The following is a 27,463-nucleotide window of genomic DNA, read 5'->3' on the forward strand; positions in this document are numbered from 1 at the left end:
TTTCATTCGATTTTCTGATTATTAATCAGTTTTATGTTTGACACTAATTAATTTCGAGCAGTTTGTTTACTTGTTGCTTTTGTTTTTTGGTTTGATTTTGTTACAAAGTTTCAATGATTAGTTTGCAACCAAATCAAATTAATCGATTGTTATTGAAATTTAATATTTTCAAATCAATTGAAATATGAGGAATAAAATATTGAGATATTAGTGTTGATAGAAATTAATGAGATTCTATAAATTATGCTGGTTAATTTTTTGTTTATCCTTCTCATTTAGTTGATTAGACAGTTAATCGAAACGGTTTTCCAGGATTCATTTTAGTAAAGCCTAGTGTTTGGTCAGTTAATCAAGACTCGATTTATAGGAATCGCCCATGTAGCTCAGTGGTTAGAGCACTGGTCTTGTAAACCAGGGGTCATGAGTTCAATCCTCATCGTGGGCTTATTTTTGCAAATCAACATTTTCATTTTTCTTTTGAGTTTATTAATAATAATGTTCAGTTGTATCATATTCGTATTGCTATAATAGTTCATTTAGATGTTATTATTCGTAATGTGTTTTTGTTTCTTACAAAGAATCTCAGTTTTCGGTAAGATCTGATAAATTTTTACGACAATTAAGTGGAGAAGTGAATTTTTTTTCCTCTGCTGTAGAAGCTTAAAATTATAATTTACTGCCTTTTGAATAGACTTGGGGTGGGATAGAAAAAGCGACAGAAAAAAAATGGGGAGAAAGAGGATGGTAAAAGTGAAGGAGTGAGAAAAAGAGAAAGGTAACGAGAGAGAGAGAGAGAAAAGAGGGAGATATAATGGTTTGTGAGAGATTGAGATTTAGAAAGAAAAGAGATAGAGAAAGAGAAAGAGAGAGGAAGAGAATAGATTCTGCGACGGGTTTATCCTTGATTGGCTTCTAAATTACTTTTCTTTAGGCTGCTGGTTGTTGATGTTATTGATGATTCTGTGGCATTGGTGTACTGGGTGATTATGTTTAATAGTTAATGGTATAGCTTTAAATCATAATTTATTGATTTCTTTTTATTGTTCTCTAATCTATAGTCATGTAAATTATTTACGAAGCACCAACCATCTTCATTAAACCTTCGCTAGTCATTGATTTGGGGCGTTCGATGGGTAATCCAAGTCCACGATCCCAGACCGTTGAAGCGGTAACTCCAAGAGCTCGAGATACTCCGAAAAGAACAGTGTAAAAGTTCATCTCTTTAAGACCAAAGTACTGTTATGATAAATAAGGAAAGAAAAATTAAAATATTAATTAATGGAAATGAAACATTGACGTTAATCTACGTAAATTGATTATCAGTCAAGTTACTAATAATTACTGTAACTATTTATCAATTTTTTCTCTCTCCCTACCTGAAGGATGACACCGCTGTGTGCGTCAACATTTGGCCAAGGGTTCTTAACTTTACCAGTTTCCAAGAGAATGGGAGGAACAACTTTGTAAATTGTTGAGACTAATTTGAACATTGGATAGTCTGGTAAGTGTTTGAGACAGAATTCTCGTTGCGCTGTGTATCGAGGATCAGTTTTACGTAAAACAGCATGACCATATCCAGGAATAACCTATGTTGAAATGAATTGGTTAAAAGAGATTAAATTACAAAAGTGAACAATTGAATGACAGCAAGGAAAAAAAAAGATCAACTGAATTAAAAAATGGTAAACCAACCTGTCCTGATGCAAGGGTTTTCTTGCAAAAATCGGTAATCTGTTGTTCAGATGGGTTATCACCTAATTGCTGTTGCATTTTGGTGATGAAAATCAATACTTCTTGGTTAGCGAGACCATGAAGTGGACCGGCAAGACCACACATACCAGCAGCAAATGAAAGGTATGGATCTGATAAAGCGCTAGCGACAAGATGAACGGCATGAGCACTTACGTTACCTCCTTCATGATCACTGAATGATGATCACAAAAAGATATTGATGATGGAAATAAATGGAAAATAACAAGAAAAAGAAAGAATACTAATGAGTATACAATTGTAAATAAATCAGGTGAGTAGTAATGAGAATGGTAAAGTTGTAAAAGGAAAAAGAGGGAAGGGAAAAAGGATGATAAGGAGAAAACATGTAACACTTTTATAATACACAATGATAATTACCTGTGAATGGTGAGATATAATCTCATCAATTCAGTGAATTTTTCATCCTTGAAACCTAACATATCAACAAAATTAGCTGACCAATCTTTGTTCGAATCAATAGCTCCTATTGATGAACCATCACGATAAAGATTACGGTAAATGGTGGCAGCAATTGTTGGCAGTTTAGCGATCAAACTCATTGCATCGTCAAATGTGTATTCCCAGTATTTTGATTTATGAACACCTTCTGAATAAGCTTTAGCAAAAGCAGATTCAGTGTTACAGGCAGTGACGGCAGCCGCAAATTGGGACATTGGGTGAAGATGAGCTGGAAAATTATTCAACATTGTAACTACATGAGAAGGTAAATCAGCATGAGCAGCCCACTCTTTTGATAATTGTTTAACTTGAGCAGTGGTTGGCACTTCACCGGTCAATAAAAGCCAAAATAGACCTTCGGGTAAAGGTTCATCACCACCTGGAGCTTTGGGTAAAAGGTCACGACACTCAGGAATAGAATAACCTCTGAATCGAATACCCTCTTCAGGATCTAAGTATGAGGTTTCAGTAGCAAGAGCTTTGATTCCTCTCATTCCACCATAGATCATGTCAACGGTAACTTCACCAACAACCTTACTACCATAGGCTGCTCGGAAATTTTTAACTTTCTTGGCATGCTCGCTGATCTTTGCACCAACAATATCTTTAAGCTCCTAGAAGAGAAAAGAATTAAGAAAAAATAATAAAAGAAAACGGAAAGAAACCCGGATCAGACAATCATTGAAAGATAAGCTTGATTAGCTAATTATACTGAAAAGGTTAAATGATTAAAAGAATAAAAAAAAGATGCGGTAAAATAGATTAAACAAGGTCAAAAAGAGGTTAAATCAAGATGATCCAAGATTATAAAATAATATGGAACATCAATTTAAAAATACTTACAGATGAAGATGCATTTCTGGTGGACAGAACAGCAATAACCGGTCGGTTTTTCTATGAAAGAATATAACAAAAAAAATGAAAGAATAGAATGAGAGTTAGAAGAAATTAAGAATTTATAAAAAGAACATGTAAAACGAAAAAAAGATGACGACGAAAATAAGGATGATGAGGATAAAGATGAAGATGAAGATAGTAGAAATAAAGATTATTAAGGCAAGAGAAGAAGGTCAAGAGAGAGAGAGAGAGAGAGAGAGACAGGCAGACACACAGAAGAGAATAGAATAGAATAAAAAAGGTTGAGGTTAAGGGTAAAAAAGAAAAGAACATTTGTTTCTCACCTGTAATTGAATAGATGTTCGAGCTAAACGGGAGATGATCATTTTTCTATTGAATTAGATGAACAATTAGTCAAACAATTAAAGTTAATTGAATTAAAATTGGATAACAATTAACAGACTTAAAACCGTTTAATTAGATGAAACTCTCGCGAATGAAAAAATTGATTTCAACTCAGTGAGTTGATGCACCAAAACGATCGATTTATCGATTGATCGAAACGTAAAATCGATTTTTTGATATTCGATTCAAAATTAATTATTTTTTCTTCTTCATTCTCGTTGATTGGTAACTAATATTTTAGATTGTAAATGAAATCTTAATTTTGAATTTTGATAATTGGACGCTTAGAAAATCAGTTTGATGAATTTTGTGAGTTTTTGACTTCAATTTATTAGAGAATATCGATTTTAAGAGTTCTCAGCTTCTAATTGTTGCTCTTTAATTGTTTGATTGATTAAATTTAGATTCTGGTTAATCATCAGAACGACTAACCTGTTGGGTGAGGTTAAAAATGGTTTTAAAGTTTAATTGGACAATCTGATTAGATTAATTTGCCAAGTCATCAATAGTAAATCAGGTGATTATTACGTGGATACTAAATTTATCTGTTCAACAATCAGTTGATTGCTAATTAGTAAGAATAGTTTTTAGAGACAAAAGTCAAACCAATGAGATACTTTTCCAGACAATTTAATTAATTATCGGAATTCATGTTTATATTGTAATTTGATTTTGTATTTGTTTCAATGGTTAAAACTAGTCAAATCCTTTTAGATGAATAATTTTGTTATTAATAATAAAATGATTTATTGATTTTCATTTAATTGGAGCTTTAAATCATTCATCAGATTAAATTATGTTATCACAAAGTGTAAAGTTTTATTGTACAATCAGTGTTCAAAGGGCAATAATAGTTAACAATTATTCATCAATGAAAGATAATCAAGCTATTGAGAAATCAGATTAAACTATTATTTAATTTATCCTTTTAATCATTTGCAACAATTAATTTATACTTTTCCATGCTGGTAGATGGCGTTACTTTCTTAATGGAATTCACATTGACAAACTGCTCCATCTGTGAGTTAATTAGTCAACTAATGAAATTGAGGTAAAAAATTTTGATTCAATTCAACAATTAATTGAAAAAGATTAACAATTCAATCAATCAATAGATTCAATTTTTATAATCAAATTCTTGACACAGATAGTAAACAAATGGAAAATTGGATTAATCATAAATTATTCTTGTGGCTTCTAATTATTGATCGATCCACAAGTGAACAATTAAAATCTAATCAGCTAATTGCTACTTTTCAACTGTAACTTTGGGTCGGCAAATCAACTGAAGAGAGATGAGATGGAAGTTTTTTTCTTAATTGTTTCTTTTGATATGAACACAATTACATCCAATTCAATACCAGGACTGATTTGTTCATCGATCTGTTTAACTGTTTTAATTGAATTAGTTAATTGTTTTGGTGAAAAATTATAAGAGATCCACATGGATGAAGTATAAATTTGTTCTGTGATTGGATTGTACGAATCGCGATTTGTATATTACCTTAATTGTGATTTGTTTCTTGATATAAAAATTAATTTATTTGTTGTTTGTTTCTTTTTGTGGCTTTCAAATTAAACTCTTCTTCTTATCCTCTGGTGATTTAGATCTCGATTTTTCAATCAGTAAATTCACTTTGATAATCTTTCTGGTTTTCGCTTCCATTACTTTTTCTTGAACAATAACTTTTTTTAATCTTCTTTTCGTTTTTTTTCGTTTTTCATTTTCTTTTTGTTTTAATAAATTTTTTCTGCCTTCAAGAATTTTTCAATTCTCTTTAGATAATCACCAACGTTTCTTGTAATCATCAATGGAAACACCTCCGGGACCAAGATAAACAACCATGAGTAAACCTCCAACCACGGAAAGTGTTTGGAAGAAATCGTATTTAAGAAAATCTCGAACTGATTTGTGTAAATCAACAGTCCACCAGGCATTTAACCAGAAATTAAGTCCTGTTAACCATAAAACCAGGACGAATGCACTTAATTTGGTTTTGTAGCCAACAGTTACAAGAATCATGAGTGAACAGGCTACTGGAATCTGGATAAATTGTAAAAGACTGAATTCAAATCTAAGAACAGTAATGAACATGAAAACGAGTAAAATTCGTCCCAATAGTTGCATGTAATTTTTGGGCTTATTTTCATCAAGAGTTGGCACACCAGCGAATAAACTTCTCCCTTCTTGTTTGGATTCAGCTAACAATAGTAATACAGCACCACAAAGAGATAAATTTCTTAATAGGAAAGGTAGATCCCAAAGAATACTGTAACCAATTGTCTGGAGAAGAAAGAAAAGAGAAGAAGAAAAAAAGTTAATGATAAACATAAGGAAAAGAAAAAAGATATTAAATGAAATGAGCAAAAAAAGAAGAAAATTGAGCTTTATCAATTAACCATCGTCATCAGATTTGCTACTTCAAGTGTTTTCTCTTAATCGATAAGATCTCAATAGAATCTGACAGAATCTATTCCTATTAGATGAACATTTGTACATGTATACACCTAATTGTAGATAAAATTATTCAAATTGTATCACAATATCACCAAGGTTAAAAATGTATGATGACTTTTAACACGAGTAACAACAACAAAAAAACGTACACTAGACAACAAGTTTGAAATTAACTCGATTACATGTATTGATGGATACCAACCTGAACAACAATGATTAAGAATAATAAGAAACAGGCATATGGGACCTGATATCGAATGAGGACCATAACTGATCCCCCTAATTGGCCAACAAGATTAAAAAGGACAAACATGGTCGCTAGAAAATAACCACAACCCCATGACATATTCATGAATTCTCGTTGTTCTGACCATTGGATATACATTCGGATACCATCTTCAATAAAGGTAGATATTAAACACGCACGAGCTAATGTAGGTAAAATATGCTTGGAATGGCGAAGAACCTGAGGTGGAAAAAAGCAAGAGAAAGAGAAATTAAAGAAAATATGTAAATTAGAACAATTGATATTAATAGAATAAGAATGGAATTTAGAAAAAAAATAGAGAACACAAATTGATAGGGAAGTTGGCGAAATAAATTACATAAGGAAAAAGAAGAGGTACCAACCTTATCAACTGTATCCTCGAGTTTAGGTAGAAGCCCATTTTGGACAAAATTATTCATCTTGATTTATATTAATTGTTGATATATTGTGACTGTGATATTTTCACCTTTCAACGAGAAACAACTGAGCTTGGAGAAGAACCAAAAAAAAAATAAGAAAACAATCCAATGGAATTCAAGAATGGGAACCAGAAACGAATACAAGTTGAAACAGAGGAAGATGAAGATAAATAGAAGATGAATATAAGAAGAGAAAAAAAGTCAACGTTGGATAATTAAAATCGGAACAATACATCAAATGTATCAAACAAATTGATCAACACAAACAGATTGATTGGAGAGAAGAAGAAGAAAAAAAATGAAAAGGAATAACCAATTGAAGAAAATCTTACCTGGGATAATCTCTTTGAGTGAATTAACCAAATGATTGTTTGGATAAAGAGATTATTGTAGACGTAGATTAAGAAAAGAGTTTAAAAATTAGTAAAAACATGAGCTAAATTAATTAATTCTACAATAATCAATGATTAATAAAAAGAGTAAATTGATTGAAAAGGCAAAAGAAAAGAGAATTGATCAACTTTCTCTCATATGTGACACGCAGTCAGAGGGGAAAAAGAGGGAACACAAAAAAGAAAGAGAGAAAGAAAGAGAAAAGAGAATAGAACAATTTTGAAGAAGGAAAATTCAAATTGTTAATTGTGAACATTCATTAAGCTGGTTAACTGTTTCATCTTTGATTAGTTTAGTTAATTCTCTTGACAATTAATTTTTTTTTTCGTTTTGTTAATTGAAGGGATTTGGTTGTCAAGGTTTAATTGTTGACATTTTTTTTAAACAATTTCGTTTGGTCAAGTGTTTGGATAATTAAATGAGAGATTTTTTTTTCTTAACTGTAATTAAGATTCAGCAATTTGATTTAATTGTCAGTTTCAATCAATCGATGATCATTTTTGTTGATTAATTGTTTCTTCTCCCAAGGTAAAGTATTGATTTTTTTTTCGTACTTATGTAAAGTAATTTGTGATTGATGAATTTTTGGTAAAATTTATTAGTCCTTTCTAATCAGCTGTTGCTAATCCTGTTAATCTAAAATTTAGACTATTTTGTTAAGCTGATGATTATGTTTTTTTTTATTCAGATTTTGGTGATTTAAGTGATCAATTTACATGTTATTTGTGTTGGTGAATCTGCAATTGAAGCTTTAATTGTGATGGTGGTATTTTCGATGTCGTTAATTCAAAGCCTAAAATGAACTTAACCCAAAAACAAAAATTCATCAATTTTCTGGTTGTGTCTAATCATCGTCTTGGTTTATTCCTTTATCCATTCAAATTTTCATGAAAATGATTGTTACCTGACAGATTGATGAACCATGAAAGTTGTTAATTTATTCAATTATTTCAATGATAACGTAGAGATAACAATCATCTATCTGAGTAATTGAATTGTCCCAATCTTGACTTGACATCTTTGGCCTGTTAACGTGATTCACCTCAACTATAATTTTCTTTTGTGACATTTGTGATTGTGACAATTTTTCTCCTGATTATCCAACTAGAAGTCAAATTGTTGTCAAAATTAACCAGAAATGAATACATTCCTATAGGTGGCAGGTATTACCTGTTGTTTGTTTCCTCTCTCTGTTTATAGCAACCGTAAACTTTTTTCTCTCTCCTTCTCACTCAACTCACTTAGTTACTATTACCTGTCTCATATTTATTACCTTCCACAACACTACAGTACCTGTAAATTTCTGTTCTCTCTCTCTCTCTCCCGCCAAGTTAATTTAAAAACCATTGTGATCACAATTAATTAGTCCATTGTATTGTTCACCCAACGACTCTACTAATGAGTCTGGTTAATAACTGTTGGATAAAAAGTGAGTATTGACCTTGATTCAGTTCCAAATATTGTAAATTTGAAAAATTACGTTTCTTCCGTGAAGAAAAAACTTTGACTCTGAAGCCTCACCCATTTTCCTACCTGACTTTACTTTTTCTCTTTCTTTTCCTCTTTCTTTGCATTTTATTTCCACTTTCTCATGTCATCAAACTAATGTTTCTTTTTTTTACTTCTCCCCTTCTCTGTCTTTATTCACAGGTTGACCTGTGGGATGACCAATTGAAAAAAAAGGACAATCGAAATAATTTTTCTACTTCCTTTATGATTCTGTTTACTTTGACTTTTATCTCAATTTATTTTTGAGCATTATTTTTGTTTACCTGTGGATCGTTGGGGAAAAATTGTGTTTGTTTACTTGTCAGGAAGAATAAATTTTTCAACCTAAATCGTCATGAGGGGAATAGTGGACATGGCCGAGGAAACAGGAAGCTACAGATTGGCTGTAAGTCCTGATTTACCTGATGATGGTTTAACACCGGAAGGTCGACCCAGAGCTTTGAGGTTCAATAGGACGGATTCTACTCGTTTGACAGAGAAACCAAATGTATCCGAATTGAAACAAGAGATACAATTAGATGAACATCGGTTACCTTTGGATATATTGATTGGTCAACTTCAAACTGACCCAGAGCTTGGGTTGACTCCTGAACAAGCTCATGAATTACTTTTGAAAGATGGTCCCAATATTTTAACTTCAACGAAAAATGTTTCTACAATGTCTCGATTAGCTCGTAATTTATTTGGTGGTTTCTGTCTTCTCTTATGGATTGGAGGTTTTATCTCATTAATTGCTTTCATTTTAAGGGTCAGAGCTGGACAATCATCTCCCGACGATAATCTAATCATTTGCATAGTACTTGTTCTGGTGGTTTTACTCATTGGTTCTTTCTCCTTTTACCAAGATTCTAAAAGTGCTAAGTTAATGGATGCATTTCGTAAAATGGTCCCACAAACAGCTACTGTTGTACGAAATGGACAAAAGTACAACATACCAGTGGAAGAAGTGGTCGTCGGTGATTTAATTGAAATCCGAAGCGGTGATCGTATTCCAGCTGATTTAAGAATAATTTCATCACAAGGTTGTAAAGTTGACAACTCAAACCTTACTGGTGAATCTGAGCCACAATTACGAAGCTACGAATTGACCTCAGACAATCCATTGGCCACAGCCAATCTCGCCTTTTTCTCTACTTATTGTGTTGAAGGAATATCTCGGGGTCTTGTCATCTACACTGGTGATCGTACAGTTATGGGTCGAATCGCTTCCCTTGCGTCTGGCCTTGAGTTGACCGAAACTCCTATTGCCAAAGAAGTTGATAGATTCATCCGATTGATGACCGGTATCTCTATCATCATTGGTTCCATACTATTTATGTTTGCCTTCTTCATGGGATATTTATGGTTTGATGCTTTTATGCTTCTGATCGGCATTATTGTTGCCAATGTTCCCGAAGGACTTCTTGTCACAGTTACGATTTGCCTTACATTAACTGCCAAACGAATGGTATCAAAAAATTGTTTAATCAAAATTTAGAAGCCGTTGAGACTCTCGGCTCTGTTTCTATCATCTGTTCAGATAAAACTGGTACATTAACCCAAAATCGTATGACTATTTCTCATATGTGGTTTGACAATCAGGTTGTTGAAGCTGATACAACAGAAGAGCAAAATGGTTAGTTAGATGAGTAATTATCAGTGGATGTAATTGTTAACATTTCTTTTTCTCTTTTGTTTAATAGGAGTTCAGTTTGATAAAAAAGCACCAGGATGGAAAAGTTTATCTCGATGTGCCATGTTATGTTCTCGTGCCGATTTTAAAGCCAACCAAGATCTTGTACCAATCTTAAAAAGAGAAACAACCGGAGATGCAACTGAAACAGCGATTCTCAAGTTTATGGAGCTTTCAGTTGGAGATGTTATTTCTTATCGACAATCACATTCCAAAATTTGTGAGATTCCATTTAATCCAATAGATAAGATTCATATTACTGTTCATGAAATTGGAGATGGAAACAATGGTCATCATCTTCTTTGTATGAAAGGTGCCCCTGAAAAGGTTCTTGACCGATGTAGAACCATCTATTTTAAAGGAAAAGAAAAAATCTTAACTCCAGAAATTAAAGATGCGGTTCTTGACCGACTCGATGAATTAGCCAGCAGTGGAGAGCGTGTTATCGGATTCTGTGATTTAATCTTACCCAAGGATAGATATCCAATTGGTTATCTATTTGATCCAGATGAGAAAAATTTCCCCGATCGAGATTTACGTTTTCTTGGTTTACTTTCAATGATTGATCCTCCTCGTGCTGCAGTTCCCGATGCAATAGCTCGTTGCCGATCAGCAGGAATCAGAGTTATCATGGTTACCGGTGATCATCCAGCTACTGCAAAGGCTATTGCTAAAAGTGTTGGAATAATTTCCAAGGGCAATCAAACGGTTGAAGATCTTGCTCAAAAGGCCAAAATTAGACCCGAAGAAGTTGATAGTAGACTTGCAAGTGCTATTGTTGTCCAAGGTTTCCAATTGAAAACAATGACCAAACCCGAGTTAGATACAATTTTAACTACATACGATGAAATAGTTTTTGCTCGAACATCTCCTCAGCAAAAATTAGCAATCGTTGAAGGTTGTCAACGAACTGGTGCCGTTGTTGGTGCAACAGGTGATGGTGTTAATGATTCACCAGCTTTGAAACAAGCAGACATTGGAATTGCAATGGGAGTCACTGGAAGTGATGTTAGTAAACAAGTTGCAGACATGATATTGTTAGATGATAATTTCGCAACTATTGTGGTTGGTGTTGAGGAAGGTCGTTTAGTTTTCGATAATTTGCGAAAATCTATCGGCTATTTACTGACTAGTAACATGCCTGAATTGATTCCTTTCCTGTTTTTCGTGCTTTTAGAAATTCCTTTACCAATAGGAATTCTTGCAATTCTTTGCATCGATTTAATCACCGATTTGGCTCCTGCCGTTTCTCTGGCCAATGAGGAACCCGAACATGATCTTATGAGACGTCCACCTAGAGATCCAAAAACTGATAGACTAATCAATTCAAATCTAATTGCTATGTCTTATTTTCAAATCGGTGCTATTCAAGCTTCTGCTGGTTTATTTTCCTATTTTGTTGTCATGTATCAAAATGGTTGGTGGTTAAGTACATTGCTCGGTATAAGAAGAGAGTGGAACTCTGATGCATTGAATGATCTAGAGGATTCTTATGGTCAAGAATGGGTGAGTCAAAATAACTACTAATTATGATTAGAAATAAGACTTTTTAATTGTGACAATTTCGTTATCTTTTCCATCTCTAGACTTATCAACGACGAAAGATATTAGAATACACTTGCCATACAACCTTCTTTTTCACAATTATCGTTGTCCAATGGGCTAATTTACTGATTTGTAAAACTCAGCGGAATTCAATTTTCCAGCAAGGAATGAGGTATATTCCAAAATTCTTAGCAAGATTAATCATTGACATGACATTCTAATCAAATTTGAATTGTTTTCTCCTTTTCCAATAGAAATCATGTTCTCAACTTTTCCTTACTATTTGAAACAATCATCGCTGTTCTACTTGTCTATTTCCCTGGTACGCACATCGTTGTCCGAATGTATCCAATTGAGTAAGTTGAAATGATTGCTAATTAAGTTTAGACTTTTAATTGTGTATTAATTATCTCTTTCTTTAGTTTCACTTGGTGTTTCATTGGATTACCTTTCGCCTTAGCTATATTTATTTATGATGAATCCAGAAAAGCAGTTATCCGAAAAAATCCAGGAGGATGGCTCGAAAAGGAAACATCTCATTGATCTCATCTTTACGAATAGAATTACATTCGTTTAAAATTTTCTTCTCTTTGTCTCACAACAATCAAATTTATCACTCGATTCCAGCCACACACACATTCAAGTTATTTTTTTCTCATCACAATCATTGAAGATTTTATTTACAATTTCTCTCTCAAGATTGCCAGTGAATCTCTTTTCCATCATCAGCAACTCACAAACTTTTCTCTTCTTTTCCTTTCTTATCCACTCTTCTTCTCTTTTTTTATACAAGTGACCATCTCTCTTTTTTATTGATGACTAATCTTCCTGCCATTCAAATCATTTTTCATCTTCTTTTCATTCTCACTTTGTTTTCAACAATAACCAAGACAATGTAGATGTTACATTATGGCAGCAACTACTACAATCAACAACAAGAACAATATCAATTTCATTACAATGGAAAAATCGATCCACTCTCAGAATCTCATGCAGAATAATTTCTCTTTTTAATATTGTTTTCTTTTTCAAATCTCTCACATCTTCACTGCTAAATTGTTAACCTTTCACCCTTTTTTTTTCATTCACATAACAATCAAATCCAAGATCTGTGTGCATTTTTGTGCAAAAACAAAAACTTTATTTTTCTTTCCTACAAATCTATCAATTCCAATTTTATCCTCTTTTTGTCTCCCAATCATCAATCAACCTTAATCATATTTACCTTAATTACTTTTCCATAAACCCCCTTAGCTGATTTGGTAGAGTATTTGTTGGATTGAAAAACTTTGTTACATTTAATCTTACAACAAACAAGCAAATATTAATTTAATGTTTCTCACATTTATGTACATGTTACATAAGCTATTAAAACATGACGATGAAAATTCACAAATACAATTAACAATCAAAAAACAGCAACTGAATCAACACAAAATCCTCCAGGAGAGTAAAAAAAAACATCAAAATAATACAACAGATGAGAAAAAGATCCGTTCATTAATGAGATTATTTCGATCATGTTAATATTGGAGAAAAAAAATTTATCGATTTATTGAAAATTTACCTTAAAGGCTTCTCAATGACATAGAGAAAACAACAACAATTAACATTATCTAATCGTCGATCGATTAAATTAACCAATCGATAAACTCAAATTGTAATCATCTAATCAATAACTGAAAACACTGATGCAAAGGTTATCCCATTAGAATAAATTAATTCACACAGAGATTGAAAATCTGTTCAATTTTCCATTGGAAACTTTAGAAAAAAAAATTGGATTAATAATTTTAATTAAAAGGAAAATTTTCCAATTAACTTGACCGATTAGAGTAAAATATTGATCCCCGCCCTCTTATCACGGTAAATTGATCAAATGATCAGCGAGCCCTTGTAGCGCAGTGGATAGCGTGTTGGACTTCTAATCCAAAGGTCCGGGGTTCGAATCCCCGTAAGGGTGAACAAAATATTTTTGGTCCATTGAGTTGGTTTTCCTCTTGGAGAAAAAAATTTCTCTTTACTTTTCCAGCCTCGAATCTTTTGAAATTCGAATTGAGCGCTGATTTTCGTTCACTTTCATACCTCTAGATGGCGCTACATGTATTCTATTTGGTTACCGATTGACTCAGTTTCCGTTTCCTTTTGAAATAAGTGTTGACTTTTGTTTTCTTTAGTTGGTTAATTTAATCATCATGGTAAGTAAATTGTCCTATTCTTTTTAATTAATCTATTTGTTAATTTATTTTCATCTTTTGATTGTTTTTGGTTTAATTTGTGTCTTTTCTTGTTTTCTCTGTGTTACCTTTAGCCACCTAAAAAAGACGCTGGTAAAAAAACTGATACTAAGGCTCCTAAGAAAAAGGAAGGAGGAGGAGGAAAGGCCAAGAAAAAGGTTTGTTGATTAATTTAATTTAATTTAATTGATATTGATTATTATTTAATATTTTGGTTCACAATTGGATGTGAATTTGCTGGTCTATTTGAATTTAGTAAATTCCATGTGGTTGTAAATTTGTATTTGGTTTTATCTACTTGAGTTATCACTAATCTGTATGTTGTTTTTTTGTCTTTTCTTTCTATTCTGTTCTCTTATAGAAATGGTCAAAAGGAAAAGTCCGAGATAAGTTAAACAATTTGGTTCTGTTTGATAAAGCCACTTATGATAAATTATTGAAAGAAGTACCTAGTTACAAACTTATCACTCCTTCAGTTGTTTCTGAAAGAATGAAAATTAGAGGATCACTTGCAAGAAAAGCCTTGGAGGAACTTGCTAGTAAAGGATTAATTAAACAAGTGATTAAACATCATTCTCAAATCATCTATACACGTAACACTGTTGCTGGTGAAGTTCAATAATCTGTTTATATAATAATAATTTCTGATTATCAAACTTTTTTTTGGTAAATAAAATGCTTTGAGAATCCAACAATTTTCCTCCAGTTACTTTTTCCCCATTCACCCATAGCCAACACGCGTTTTTAATCAAAACAATCACACACACAATTTTCTCTCTTTTCTACACACTTAAGATTCTGTTTGATTTAATCGAAATCACCACAATCAATTGGAACCATTTTCATATGTAGTTAAGGGTAAAAATTTATTCTTCCTAATTTTGCTTTTCTTCTCGTTACAAAATAGATGATACAATCTGAAGATGAGATTAATTGGAAAATGGAAGATAGAGAAAAGAAACAAAATTGCAAATAAGTTAATTGACTAATCGATTAATGGGTATAACTTGAAGGAAACGAGAATGTATGAGTTTTGGGTACAGAGAAAATCGGTAACATTCCAGCATTTGGAATAACATTCATGGAAAGGGTAAGGGTAACATTTGGATTATTCTTAAGCCCATGACCATCATCCCAGAAATAGTATTTAACATTATGATTCTTTAGCGATAACTTTGAATTCTGTGAACGTAATAAAATGTGATCCCAAAGAACAACTTGATTAACAACATTAGCCGGTGTCGTATAATGAGCAGTAAGATAAAGGAAAAGTTGTTTGGTGTTCCAATCAAAGGCTTGACTAAAATCGGCGTCCATGTCAAAGTTAAGCATCCCCAGGTCACAGGTTTCCCTTCCAGCCTGGTAGTTGGGTAAATTACGAACAGATTCTCGGGAAGTTGAAATTCTAATCGGAACTAGATCACCATATTTCTTGTAAGATGTTGACATCGCACAGAAAAATGTCAAAGCAGCCAAGATGCTTAAAGCGAAAGCAAACACAGCATTGGTTCGAGCGAGAAAAGTATTCATTTTGATGGAGAAAAAGAGATCAACACAGTCTAATTGAGAAAATGAGTCACCATAAAAGAGAACAAATGTAAATTTAACAAAGAAAAATCGACCTAATCAACAATTAAAAGTAAATCAATTTGCAAACAAGATGAAAACAAAATCTACTGAAGCATCAACACTAAACACGTAAGAGTTTCAATCTCTTGGGTTTCTTTGAAATTCAGCGCGTCTTTTGAATCTTTTATTTGGTAGAAGAGAAAAAATTTTCTCGATTTTTTTTCTCCAACTATTTATTATTAGTTTTACTTATAGAATTTATCATTTTTTTAGTAATTTATGAAACTATTTTATTTACTGAATACATTTGATATGATTTAGTAAATTTTGTTTCTATTAACATTTGAGAGTTTTTTAGTTCACAATTACAAGTTGAATCTTTTCCGGAAACTAATTCCAATGTTGACCCGGAAGTATTTAAGAAACAATTTACTAAATCATTCTGAATACATTTAAAGTTAAATATCATAGTTTGAATGTCTAGTGTTGATGGTTAATGGCCCTTGATTTAACTACAATTAACTTAATGATAGCGAGACATTTGAAAAGGCAAAACCAAGTAATAGTTACATATTAGATAAATTTTTCTTTCAATTCCAGTTGAACTAATTGTGAGTACTTTTAATATCTGACAATTAGTTGATTACATCAATATAAATGACGATGATACAAATGAAATTTTAATTATTTACTAACTTATGATAATTGTCTCGTATTGATCATTGAATAATTAAGCTATTAATAAACGATTTCAATGGAGCAAGTTTATTAACTCTGTAATAATCAAATCTGTTGATCAACTAATTAGATTAATCAATTACCATTCTCTTATATTAATATAAAGTAAATGAATTTTATTCATGAAAATTTCTCACCACTTAAAGTTGAAATCTACCCCGAGGCAATGATAATAATGATTAACAGCTAGATGAAAATTTACTAATCAATTTTAAAGTTCAACGTCGAGACAATTAAATTGAATTTATATAATATTTAATATTAATAATAATAATTTTCCAAAAATAATCAGGTCTTAAAGGTCAATCAAATGACAGCCAATTACAATTACTACAAAACCCACGAGATTGAATATAATCAACTATTCATATATCCCAATCAGTTATGATTAAGATGATTGTCAACCAGAGTATTGTAAGGTCAATCTGATAGATTGATGAATACAAATTGACATGATGAAAATTCTGAGAATGAATCAGAAAAAGATTCAGATGAAATGAAAGTTTCCCTGTTGAGTGAACAAAATAAAAAACTTTCCATGTAAATATTATCGTTATTGTTTCTTTCACTCTGATTTTCAATGTTACTTTTCAAATCTTTTCAATTCATCAACAAATCTGATGAATTTAAACCTCCCATGGTTATTTATTTCAATTATTATTATTGATTGTCGATGGAAACTAATAACAAATGACAATTTGTATCCGACATTAAAGATGTTTAACTTTTATTTACTTTCTAAATTGTTGATTAAAAACTTTACACCAAGAACAAAATTATCGCAATCAATTTGATTACCTTCAATCCTATTGGAATATCTGTTAGTAATATTTGATTAGTAAAAATTGTCATTAATTTATCACCATTTTCACCTTTCAGATTTACTCAATTTGACAATCATGTTAACATGTTCAGGTTCAGATTTTCATGGTGATGAATAAGGAAACATGAATCACTTTTTTTTCCGTCAACCAAATCAATCAACATAATAGATTGATGGATACAATTAACCTTTTATCCGACCCAAGAGGTGATTGATTATTACTGTAATGTGATAAGGAAATAATCAATAACCAATTTAACAAAATGATAACCAAAGGATTAATGAATGGATAAATCAATTGACTTAAAATCGAATGTAATTGTAATTTAATCAACAATTGGATGAAAGAAAGAAAGAAAAAATGAAACAAAAGTGTGATAACTTAGTTTTCTCAATAATAGAAAACAAAATTGTTTCGTTACAATTAAGATGACATTTTATCCAAACAATTAACTCGATGAAAAATTTTATCATCACCAAGATATTCAGGAATGATGATGATAATGATTAAGAAACTTTCCAACTCAAGGGTATTAATCATTAACCTTATCATTCTTACCATGGTAATTACTGAATAAGATGAGTGAGAGTAAGTAACAATTATTAAGGAGAAAATTTTTTTCCAACAATAAAAAACAAAACAAAACTAAATTAAAGTAAATGCTAAGAATTTAATAATAACTGTTGAACTAAATTGCGACCTTCATCCCCAACTTCAGCATCATCATCATCATGATACCAAACTTCCCAGTCAACATGATATTCAACATGGTAAACACTAAATGGTTGGATTGATGATTGTTCATTGTGAAAAAAAAGTTCAGTTCAAATTCCTATATCATGATGAAGGATATGATAGAGTTGATATGATATCAGGGGGAGAAGATGAAACAAAAACAGCAACAGGGAGTTTTCATGATTCTTTTCAGCTCAACTATGATTATTATTGTTCATCCTTGTATAGTAAATAATAATAATATTATTACGAAGGGAAATAATTTCATATTATTCAGGCTTCTGGATGTGTTGTTGGTGTCACGCAATTGCATAGCATGAGGTTTGTATCATGATGATGATCGTCTTGGATGATGAAAAAGTGTGAGATCAGTATTATGAGCATCTTCATCATCGGTTGATCATCAGAATATTATTTTCATCATCTTCCATCTTCATTTTCACTCTCTACTAATTCTGGTAGAAAAATATTCAAATTGTTTCTTCGAGAGTAAAAAAAAATTCATCAGAACTTTTTTTCTCTCACTTTTAACTTCGTATCAGCTTCAATCATTGGTGATTAAAGCTCAGTTTTCACCTTTTTTCATTACTATTAAAATTGGTTAATTGATTTTCATCATTTATCATAATTAACTTTTACCTTAATCATCATTTGTCATCAAAAATCAATCATAATTAAAGTTAATTATTCTTGAAAAAAAAGTTTAAAACCTTTTTTTTTCTCGTTACTTTATCAATATGGTTTCAGTGTTTTCACAATTAACTTTGTTTTCAACTTTCAATCTAATCATTTTGTTTCAATTAATTAATGTTTCAACATGTTATCCAGTTGATTGCAGGTAAGTCCATTTAATTGTTACATTAATTAGCCTTAAATTTGTTCGAATCATGTTGATTACTTGATACAAGCAAACTTTCAACAAATCGTCAGTTCAGATGTACAAATGTCCAGACTAATTAACTGACTTCGAATATGAAATAATTTAATTAGAAGTGACTGAACTCTCATGATAATAATAAAGATCACATCATATGAGTGTATCAACAAGTAGATTAAAACAAATGATTCTATTGGTCAGAGTTTCGTAGCAATTAGTTGATCATTTGAGTTCGAAACTAATTAAACTTTCTCCATTCTAGTAAATTTGTATTCGCACCAACATGTCGAGGTGTTATCGCTAAGAGGATTAATAGCAACGGATTCAAATCGGCAAATGGGAAAACAATGCAAAGGTAAAGTCGTTAATCAGTTGATAGTTGATGTTTGAATAGTTTAATTGTTACGAGTAAAAAAAAGTTGTAAGAAAGTTAATTGTTCACAATTTATTACCTTTAATAATGCACAGTGATTTAATGGAGCGATCCGATTCTTGGCCTGAAGTTAATCCGATGTTTACTTCATCGTCGTCGTACAAAAATTTAATCACTAAATTGTTACCATCAATGATTAAGGAGATGAATCCAAGTAACAACAATCAACTTGGACTCAGAGATTGGGATAAATTTGATTCAGTTTATCAGGGAAATGATGGTCTAGTTATGGGGCAATGAACGATTGATCCGTTAATTGTATTGTCTTAATTGCTGTGAGGATCTTCAAAGCAAATTATGATCAACTATTAATCAGCTAAATCATTTCAAAACTTTTCACAATCAACTAATTATATTATTATTATGATTATTTATGCTTTTGATTGTTTCATGTAAAGATATTTGATTTATCCACCATTGATTAGATCCAATTAATCTCATTATTAATCATCTTAAGTCTTTGTAGGTTTAAAATTTTATTACTATTAAAGGAGAGGGAAAATCATTAATCATTGGAAGACTTTAATTGTTAATCGTTGTAATCAACAATTAACTCAACGGACGAAAAAAACTGAATGGCAAGAAAAATCAATCCAATTGATGCAACAGGATTAACTTGATTAAAAACTTTAATTGTGGTGATTTTGTGTTTATCATTTAGATCTGTGATTGATTATGATTAAATTGTGAATAAAAAACTAATCAAGATTAACATGGAATCCAATCTGAGAAAATATCAAGAAAACCTTTGAATATTATATATTGATGACAACTGATTCCCTTGATCATTAACCGTAAACATATTTGATTGTTACCAATTACAATGTGAAATATTAATCAAACAAATTGTTATCTATTTCCAATAAATCGTTATAATGATAAATTATCTGTTACATGGACAATTTAATAGCACCAAGTTAATCCAATTCCTATCCAAAGGTGTGGGTAATAAAGGACGTACATATGAGGACTGACCAGTGCTCTGATATTGACCAAAAGTGGAAAACAATAATATTACAATTGATTGTTTGTCCAAATTGTTCATGAAAATAAATGAATGCCAGTTATTTATTTCTAATATACGTTTTCATTATATCAGATAAGTTCAATTCGAGTTGGAGTTTGAATCGTTTTTTTTACTCTTTCGAGTAAAAAATATTTTCCTCAATTGATTATCTGATTAATCAGGAGCTTCTTCATTGAGTAACTTGATTCATGAGTCTATTAGATATTCAATCTAATGGATCTGTTTTTATATCGCTCATGAATTTGATGGAAAATAATTTCTCTCTTTTTCTTTATTATTATTTTCTTCCCACCTCATCATCCACTTTTTCCACTTCCTATTACATTGAATTTTACACAGAATCTCCTACTTGAGCTCTAAAATTGGATTCCCTGTTCACAATTAGTAAATTATGATTCATGACTTGATTAGTCAAATCTCAGGGTAGTCATTAGTAAAAGTATTAAGATTTATTAATGAAATCATCTATTGTAACAATTTACTCTGATTATAATAAAAAACAAACACAATTCTGGATGAAGAAAAGTTCAGAACTAAAATCATTTGATTTATTCAATATTTGGGTTGATTATTCATGAAACTCAGTTACTTTTGTTTCATCAATGATACATCGTGTATCATGTATCATGTATGTATCATCATGGTAATCGTGATATTTGTATGAGTTGTAAGGGTTTACAAAAAATTATAATAATAATAATAGAATTCGAATTGAGGTTTTCACTTCGAAGTCAAACAGAATGATGAATGGAGCGGATAAGGCAATAAACAGGAGACTCATTTAAGTCCTTACTTCTTAAATAACAGATTCGGATCACGGACCTTCGTTATTTATTTATCGAAGATATAACAATTAATAGATTTCTAGAGCTTATCGATAAGATAGAAATTAGAAGTACTAACACGGAATAAACGTGATTAGATTTAACACAATTGGAACAAATGTAATCGAATTACTAACACGGATAAACGGGTTAAAGTAATAGTTGAGATTGAGATTGACTAACACGGATTAAACGCGATTAGATCAGGGTTAACTACCACGGATAAACGTGAATAGCTGGGGTTCTACCACGGGATAAACGTGAATAGATGAGATTAGTAACTACCACGGGATTGACGTGAATAGATTGAGATGATAACTACCACGGGATAAACGCGAATAGTTGAGGTTCTACCACGGGATAAACGTGAATAGATGAGATTAGTAACTACCACGGGATTGACGTGAATAGATTGAGATGATAACTACCACGGGATAAACGCGAATAGTTGAGGTTCTACCACGGGATTGACGTGAATAGATTGGGGTTTCTAGAGCTTGCTTTTAAGATAGAAACTGAGAGTACTAACACGGATAAACGTAATTAGATTTAATTGAAAGTTCGAACTTAATTCAATTAGGGATAACGATGAATTGCACTGGCGTACTGCTACAGAATTACCAATTACATACACTAATTAGAATTAGAACAAAACAAAAGATGAGCTCGAGCTAAATTAAGCTTTTATTGAGCGTTAACACAAATGTGGAGTTGAGGTTGAAACACTTTGATCACTTGACCAATTTAACATGAATACAACAGTAACAACTAAAGATATGATGATTATTGTGGCTATTTATATCACTTCAGAAGGAAAAGGAAATTAGGAAGTTGAGGCGAATTGGAATTCGGAAATAGTTAGTAACTAACCAGATAACCACAATTAAACTTTGATTAATTATCAAGAGAATAGAAAAAATGAAAAATAGAAAATAGAAAATGAAAATAGAAAAGAACAAAAAATGTGAATCTTAAGGGACCATTAAATAATTATATCCCTTAGGATCTTAACAATAGATTAACCAATTGATTAAGAGGGTAAAGAAGATTAACCCTTTCAGACCCCCGAACCATGACTGAGATGACACCTTCTTAATTAATGGGTTAATCCCAATCATCGAGCTCTTGATTTCCTTGAGGTTCTGGCTCAGGTTCAATTGATTGTTCTGGAATCATTTCCAAGGCTTGATTAGAATCTTTTAGTAATAGTCTTGGAATATGCTTTAACTTGGGTTCCTTGTCTTCCCACTTGCCATCGTCTTCACGGGTAAATAAATGAGGGAAGTCGAACTTGATCTTTTTGATTTCATTTTCATCACTTAATTCCGAACACTTTTGTTGGAATAAAATTCGAAGTAGGTCACGATCAGGAACAACACAATTTGATTCGATGTAAAATGGAATGGTTCTTATTCGGGAATTTCTCCGCCATTCCATTGGCCATGATAATCGTTTAGCTTTGACTTCATAGTCCATGAAAAGTAGTAGAGCTGAGGTAATAGAGTTACCACAGGTTATTTCAGAATTTTCATGATGAATTCCATCTGATGTGTTTTCACATTGAAATTCAATTTCTTTATATTGTAGTAGATATAAACGAACAGCGGTAATTGCCTCTACTACAGGTGAATGAGGAACAGAGGGGATAGTGTAGCCGGTGAACCAAAGGTAGGCGATTGAATGTAAATTCATTGGTGAGTGATAGAAAGGTGAATAGAAGTTGTTAATTTCTCGACAAATTGGTAACAATTTCTTAATTTCCATCTCAGTTAGACCAATGTTATGAAATTGATTAATTAGACCATAACCAATGATCTTAGTAGCACAGGCTAAATATCCAATAATTTGATCTCTTACCGTTCGAAGGTTTCTCGAGAAGCGAAGATCAGATTTGGTAAGTCCATGGAAACGTTTATCAATGAAATCGATTTCAGTGTATTTTACAAACGTTTCATAGATGATTTTACAATTAGCATCAACGATTGAGACCCAACATGGTCGTGGTTGATCTTTTTGTCCTTCTTTGATTCGGACACAGAATGAATTCAGGCAGAAAATAGTATGTTTATCAGGGACTAATTCAGCTGCTTCTTTAATGGCTTGAAGATGATCATCAGCCATAGAAGGTAACATAGCTTTAGGTCGTTTAAACCAAGCATCAGCTAGTAATCGTCTTCTTTCTTCACGTCCTTTGATTGATCGATGTGAAGTAATTTCCTTCGGAGGAAAACAGTTGAAATCATGATTGATTGCTGACGGAAATTCTTTGATGAATTCAGTAGCCTTTTCTTTTTGTTCAGGATTTAAGAGTTCAAATGGATTAATACGAACAAATGGAGACTCTGGATCTTCAATGTTAGTTGAGTATAAAACAATGGAAGATGCATCTGAACAAATAGAATCAATATCGTCTTCGTAGCAATTTTTTGCGAATCGACGCCAATTAGTAGATGAATTGATTAAATATTTCGGAATTGATTGCATCCTTGAAGTTGGATACCTTGAAGCTGCAGGTTCTCTGGGAAAGGTAGAAGTTGATTCGAATCCAATACTTTGTAACCATTGTTCATGTTCAGCCAAGGGATTAGTTGGATCTTTTGAAAGCTCTCTGTTATTCCAATAATTAATTCGGGTATTGGTTTGAGCTCTGATCGCATAAGGTGATTTTAAATATGGATCATTTTCATTGAGTTTCTTTTCTCTTATTAGAAATGCAAATGATTCAGCTTTTCGTTGCCAATATTGTTGATGAGTTTGTCCTTTTTCTCGAACTTTGAGATGATGAGGAACAAGATTGGCCAAAGATCTTTTTTGAGAGACTAATTCTTTTCGAATCGGTCCAGAAATAAATGGTAAATTAAGATCTTTATCAAATGTATAATCGATTGGTCCTAATCGACAATGTTTGATGATGAGAATAAACGTGAAATCAAAGGCAATTTGACACCAATCACGAACACAAATGAATTTTGATTCTTCGTAGAATTGTTGGATTTCCTTATTAGTAACTGGAATTACTTGAGAATAAACTTTAGTAGTAGCGGTTGTAACCAAACATTTCTCAGTAATACACAAAAAGTCAGATGATGAATTTGGTTTCTCTAATTGGGCTTTGATGATAGCGTTTTTAAGCCAAAGAGCACAATTAGCACAATAGAGGCGACAACAGTTATTACATTGAATGGGAGAGATACAAATTTGTTCACAAAAGTAACATAAGATTTTGTTAGCAAATTCAATTAGATTAGGATGAATGACTTTAGCCTTGATCAATCCTTTAGGAACTTCGGTGAAGTCCAAGAATGAAATGTCTTCAAGAGCATTAATTCGAATTTTCTCTTGGATAAATTTAGTATACCAATGTTGTCTCTCGTTGTATTTTTGAAGGTTTTCTTCAATTGATGATTGAGCTTTTAAGAAAAAGTCAACTTGTTGGTAATGCGGAAATTGGTCATCAGTCCATCCCATTGGGTTAGGGTAATGATGCTTTTTATAGCCAAACTCGTGAGGTGGAGGATAATCTGATGTATCGAGCAAGTTTTTGGGAATACTTCGAAGTGCATCAGCGGTTAACCGAGGAATAGGATCTCGTAAGTTTAAACGAATGTAATTTTCATGACTTACATCAATCTGGAAATTAGAATTAGAATTGCCAACAGCACCAAGTCTTTCGGCTTCTTCGATATCCCAATCATTTGGTTCAACAATTACAGAATTAGCACCAGAATTGTTACCAGAATTATTAACAGGATTGTTAATAGAATTATCATTCAATTTATTCTGAGAATCTCGAGATTTAACAGATTCAGAGTCACTTTCACTTGAATGATTTGAGCTTCTTTCAGCCATTGTTAAAGATGAACTTTTTGTCACCAACACAATTTTAGATTGATTTAATTGATTAATTTGATTTAAGATGTTAACAATTAACACTTTTAGATTCGAGTCACAATTATAATTTGATTGTTGTAAATGGTAAAGATGAAAATTAAATTGATTTGAATCAATTAAAATTCGGAAGTTGATCAAGTGGTAATTAGAAAAGAACAATGGAGAAGAGGGAAAATTTGTTCTCTTTTGTTGCTTAGTAACGAGCGACATTAACTCCATCGATTGTCCACTTTTGTCTTTATCAGCGCCAATTTCGATTAAGCGATTAATTTTAATTAGAAAGACAAATTGATTCTTTCTTTGTCTTAAAGAATAACGTTGATTGTCATTATCACAATTATTAATTTCATCGATGATTTTGTTATCAGCAATTATCTCTCGATTAGCAGTAACATAAGGTTTTCTTGTTTTCTTTTGAATGAGATTTGTTTGATTAGAATCAAGTGGATTATCATTTGATTCATTATTATCGATTTCGAAATTGTCAATGTTTGAATTTAAACTTGAAAAGGAATCATTATCATTAAGCTTATCATTGTCATCACTCGAGTGTTTATCAAAAGTATCATCTTCGAGGATTTGAGGATTGGTATTAGTAAATTTTGTTAATGGGAAAATTTCGGTTTCTAAACAATCATAATTATCTATTAACCAATCATCACTATTAGAATCAAAGTATTTGTTTCTAAGAGCAAGTAAATTTTCATTAATTTCGGAATGAATTGGATTAGTTTGAGATAGATTAACAGTAAAATGTTCATAATTGATTGGATTCAATAGTAAAACTGAACCTCTTTTAACACCTAAGACGAGAAAAGGGCCTAAGTATTTAGCTGTTAATTTCTTTGTAGTTCCAAGTGATGGACCTAAATTTTCAATCATACAGAAATCTCCAACTGAATAGGGATTAGGATTAGTATTTTTAAATGCAATTTGTTGATAGTACAATTGTTGAGCTATCAAACGAGCTTTAGTTATTTTTCGAGCTTCGTCAATCGATTGGTTAGTAATGTTAGTAAGATTAAGTTGATTATCTAATGGCTTATTAGGATGTTTACCATAGACTAGAAAATAAGGTGAGAAACGATGTATCTTATGAATTGATGAATTGATTGAAAATATTGACCATTGAAGTACTTTATCTAAGCCTTCTTCAAGTCCGTATTCGACTACATAAGTTCGCAATCTCTCTCCGATCGTTCGGTTCATTCTCTCAACTACACCCTGAGATTGTGGGTGATAGGCATTAGAAATCTCATGATTTATTCCTTTCTTTCGAAGGAACTTTTCAAGTTCATCAGATACAAAATTTCGTCCGCGATCAGTTTGAATGATCTTTGGATAGCCGAAAATAGAAAAATATTCTCTGAGGAAAGTTTTAACTGTAGCTGAAATTTGATTAGGGTAAACTTTTGCATAAACGAAACGAGTTAATGAATCAACTAAAACAAGAATGATTTTTGATTTACCTCGTTTATAAGTAATTGGACCTTGAGCATCCATTTCAAGTCTTTCGAGAATATTATCTGGTATTGGTTTAAGAGTCGGCTCTGAATAAGTAATATTAGATGATTTAGAAACTTGACAAATTTCACAATTTTTGCACAATCTTTTGATTTCGTCATACATGAATTGCATCCAAAATCTTCGTGCGATTGAATTATAAGTTTTATCGACACCAAAATGACCTCCAATTGGTGATCCATGTTCTTCGTCGAATAATGATTTTAATAGCTCAGGTGTAATCACAACACGATCATTTTCGTAACCGTATAAAGGCTTACGATATAAGATACCATTCTTAATAACGAACGATTGATGAAAGTTACTATTTTGGTCAGTTTGAAGATGATTGATGATTTCAGCTATCGTGGGATTTTTAGCTTGAGCTTGAATCAATTCAGTTTTAGTGTCAGAATCGATTTTGAAATAGTAAATAGTAGCACATTTGAATGGGCGACCAAGTTGATTAATTGCATTTGTTGAAAATTGAGCACCAATTGTTTGTGGATTAATACAAAGCAATTGTTCAATATAATCTTTTTCAGGATCAGTGTATTTGCGGTGATGCCATTCAGATTGGTAACGGCTAAAACAATCACTCGGGTGTAAATTACCTTTTTTGTAAATTACCTTGTAATTATAAGATCCCATAATGATACTCCATCGTTGAAGTCGTTGATTTTTGAAATTAACTTTCGGTAGTTGACATAAAGCGTGATGGTCGGTCTCGATAACGAATTCATCACCTTCCAGAAAATGTCGAAATTTGCTTATTCCAATTAGAATCGCCAAAAGTTCTTTTTCTGATACCGAATAACTGATTTGATGAGGTTGAAGTTTTTGCGAGAAAAATGAGATTGGTAACCAATGTTGAACTTTATCAATTGGTATCTCATTAAGAGTTTTAAATTCGTCAGGAATTAATTGATTCGGATCTTCCTGTAATAAAATACCACCAACGGCAATGTCACTTGCATCAGCAGATAATTTTCTTCTCAAATTTGGATCGAAATGAACCAATAGAGTAGTTTCGATTAATGAGTTTTTTAATGTTTCAAGAGCTTCGAAGTCTTGTTTTAACATTTTAA

At 31.8% G+C, this 27,463-nt stretch overlaps 5 protein-coding genes, 2 non-coding genes and 1 pseudogene across 9 annotated transcripts in view; 5 read left to right on the forward strand and 3 right to left on the reverse strand.

Annotated features, from left to right (window-relative positions):
* Positions 1 to 14,649, forward strand: part of LOC128390572 (40S ribosomal protein S25-like) — a 35,912-nt gene extending 21,263 nt beyond the window's left edge. Inside the window, exons 1-3 of one of the 2 annotated variants that reach the window (XM_053350313.1) lie at positions 13,778 to 13,915; positions 14,029 to 14,112; positions 14,316 to 14,649. In XM_053350313.1, the coding sequence (XP_053206288.1) occupies positions 13,913 to 13,915; positions 14,029 to 14,112; positions 14,316 to 14,576 (348 nt within the window). In that variant the 5' untranslated portion in view covers positions 13,778 to 13,912 and the 3' untranslated portion in view covers positions 14,577 to 14,649. Of the gene's footprint in view, positions 1 to 13,777; positions 13,916 to 14,028; positions 14,113 to 14,315 lie in introns of those variants that run through there. The other variant, XM_053350314.1, reaches the window with a different exon arrangement.
* Positions 373 to 445, forward strand: Trnat-ugu (transfer RNA threonine (anticodon UGU)). Its single transcript has one exon. It is a non-coding gene; the product is annotated as a tRNA-Thr (tRNA).
* On the reverse strand, positions 514 to 3,557 carry LOC128390569 (probable citrate synthase 1, mitochondrial). Its single transcript, XM_053350308.1, has 6 exons — positions 3,393 to 3,557; positions 3,055 to 3,105; positions 2,131 to 2,825; positions 1,693 to 1,924; positions 1,377 to 1,586; positions 514 to 1,236 (listed from the first exon to the last, which is right to left on the reverse strand). Exons 1-6 carry the CDS (start codon positions 3,432 to 3,434, stop codon positions 1,072 to 1,074), a joined length of 1,395 nt encoding a protein of 464 aa, XP_053206283.1. The 5' UTR covers positions 3,435 to 3,557; the 3' UTR covers positions 514 to 1,071.
* On the reverse strand, positions 4,969 to 7,123 carry LOC128390570 (surfeit locus protein 4 homolog). 2 transcript variants are annotated; one of them, XM_053350310.1, is made up of 4 exons: positions 6,931 to 7,123; positions 6,542 to 6,667; positions 6,114 to 6,377; positions 4,969 to 5,737 (listed from the first exon to the last, which is right to left on the reverse strand). In XM_053350310.1, the coding sequence occupies exons 2-4, from the start codon at positions 6,596 to 6,598 to the stop codon at positions 5,240 to 5,242; spliced, it is 819 nt and encodes a 272-aa protein (XP_053206285.1). In that variant the 5' UTR covers positions 6,599 to 6,667; positions 6,931 to 7,123; the 3' UTR covers positions 4,969 to 5,239. The 2 variants fall into 2 exon arrangements, with proteins under 2 accessions (XP_053206285.1, XP_053206284.1); XM_053350309.1 differs by having other exon boundaries at positions 6,542 to 6,662; positions 6,931 to 7,122.
* Positions 7,758 to 13,139, forward strand: LOC128390566 (sodium/potassium-transporting ATPase subunit alpha-like; annotated as a pseudogene).
* Trnar-ucu (transfer RNA arginine (anticodon UCU)) lies at positions 13,608 to 13,680 on the forward strand. Its single transcript has one exon. It is a non-coding gene; the product is annotated as a tRNA-Arg (tRNA).
* A 152-nt stretch (positions 14,650 to 14,801) lies between the features above and the next one.
* On the reverse strand, positions 14,802 to 15,639 carry LOC128390571 (signal peptidase complex subunit 3-like). The gene has a single exon (XM_053350312.1). It carries the CDS (start codon positions 15,482 to 15,484, stop codon positions 14,948 to 14,950), a length of 537 nt encoding a protein of 178 aa, XP_053206287.1. The 5' UTR covers positions 15,485 to 15,639; the 3' UTR covers positions 14,802 to 14,947.
* Positions 15,640 to 18,159: 2,520 nt separating this feature from the next.
* On the forward strand, positions 18,160 to 20,013 carry LOC128390585 (uncharacterized). The gene is made up of 3 exons (XM_053350333.1): positions 18,160 to 18,658; positions 18,960 to 19,052; positions 19,166 to 20,013. The coding sequence occupies exons 1-3, from the start codon at positions 18,558 to 18,560 to the stop codon at positions 19,368 to 19,370; spliced, it is 399 nt and encodes a 132-aa protein (XP_053206308.1). The 5' UTR covers positions 18,160 to 18,557; the 3' UTR covers positions 19,371 to 20,013.
* Positions 20,014 to 27,463: the final 7,450 nt, after the last annotated feature.

The sequence above is a fragment of the Panonychus citri genome, unplaced genomic scaffold (genome assembly GCF_014898815.1).
Source record: "Panonychus citri isolate SS breed McGregor unplaced genomic scaffold, ASM1489881v1 Contig00123, whole genome shotgun sequence".
Lineage (NCBI taxonomy): Eukaryota > Metazoa > Arthropoda > Arachnida > Trombidiformes > Tetranychidae > Panonychus > Panonychus citri.

Excerpts from the sequence above, each read along its gene's own strand:
- LOC128390569 (XM_053350308.1), bottom strand. The coding sequence starts at position 3,434 with ATGATCATCTCCCGTTTAGCTCGAACATCTATTCAATTACAG. Across the intron at positions 3,106-3,392 it reads GAACATCTATTCAATTACAG|AAAAACCGACCGGTTATTGC; the intron begins GTGAGAAACAAA and ends ATTCTTTCATAG. Across the intron at positions 1,925-2,130 it reads TTATATCTCACCATTCACAG|TGATCATGAAGGAGGTAACG; the intron begins GTAATTATCATT and ends ATCATCATTCAG.
- LOC128390570 (XM_053350310.1), bottom strand. The coding sequence starts at position 6,598 with ATGAATAATTTTGTCCAAAATGGGCTTCTACCTAAACTCGAGGATACA. Across the intron at positions 6,378-6,541 it reads TCGAGGATACAGTTGATAAG|GTTCTTCGCCATTCCAAGCA; the intron begins GTTGGTACCTCT and ends TTTCCACCTCAG. Across the intron at positions 5,738-6,113 it reads TCTTAATCATTGTTGTTCAG|ACAATTGGTTACAGTATTCT; the intron begins GTTGGTATCCAT and ends TTTCTTCTCCAG.
- LOC128390571 (XM_053350312.1), bottom strand. The coding sequence starts at position 15,484 with ATGAATACTTTTCTCGCTCGAACCAATGCTGTGTTTGCTTTCGCTTTA.
- LOC128390585 (XM_053350333.1), top strand. The coding sequence starts at position 18,558 with ATGGTTTCAGTGTTTTCACAATTAACTTTGTTTTCAACTTTCAATCTA. Across the intron at positions 18,659-18,959 it reads TGTTATCCAGTTGATTGCAG|TAAATTTGTATTCGCACCAA; the intron begins GTAAGTCCATTT and ends TCTCCATTCTAG. Across the intron at positions 19,053-19,165 it reads AATGGGAAAACAATGCAAAG|TGATTTAATGGAGCGATCCG; the intron begins GTAAAGTCGTTA and ends AATAATGCACAG.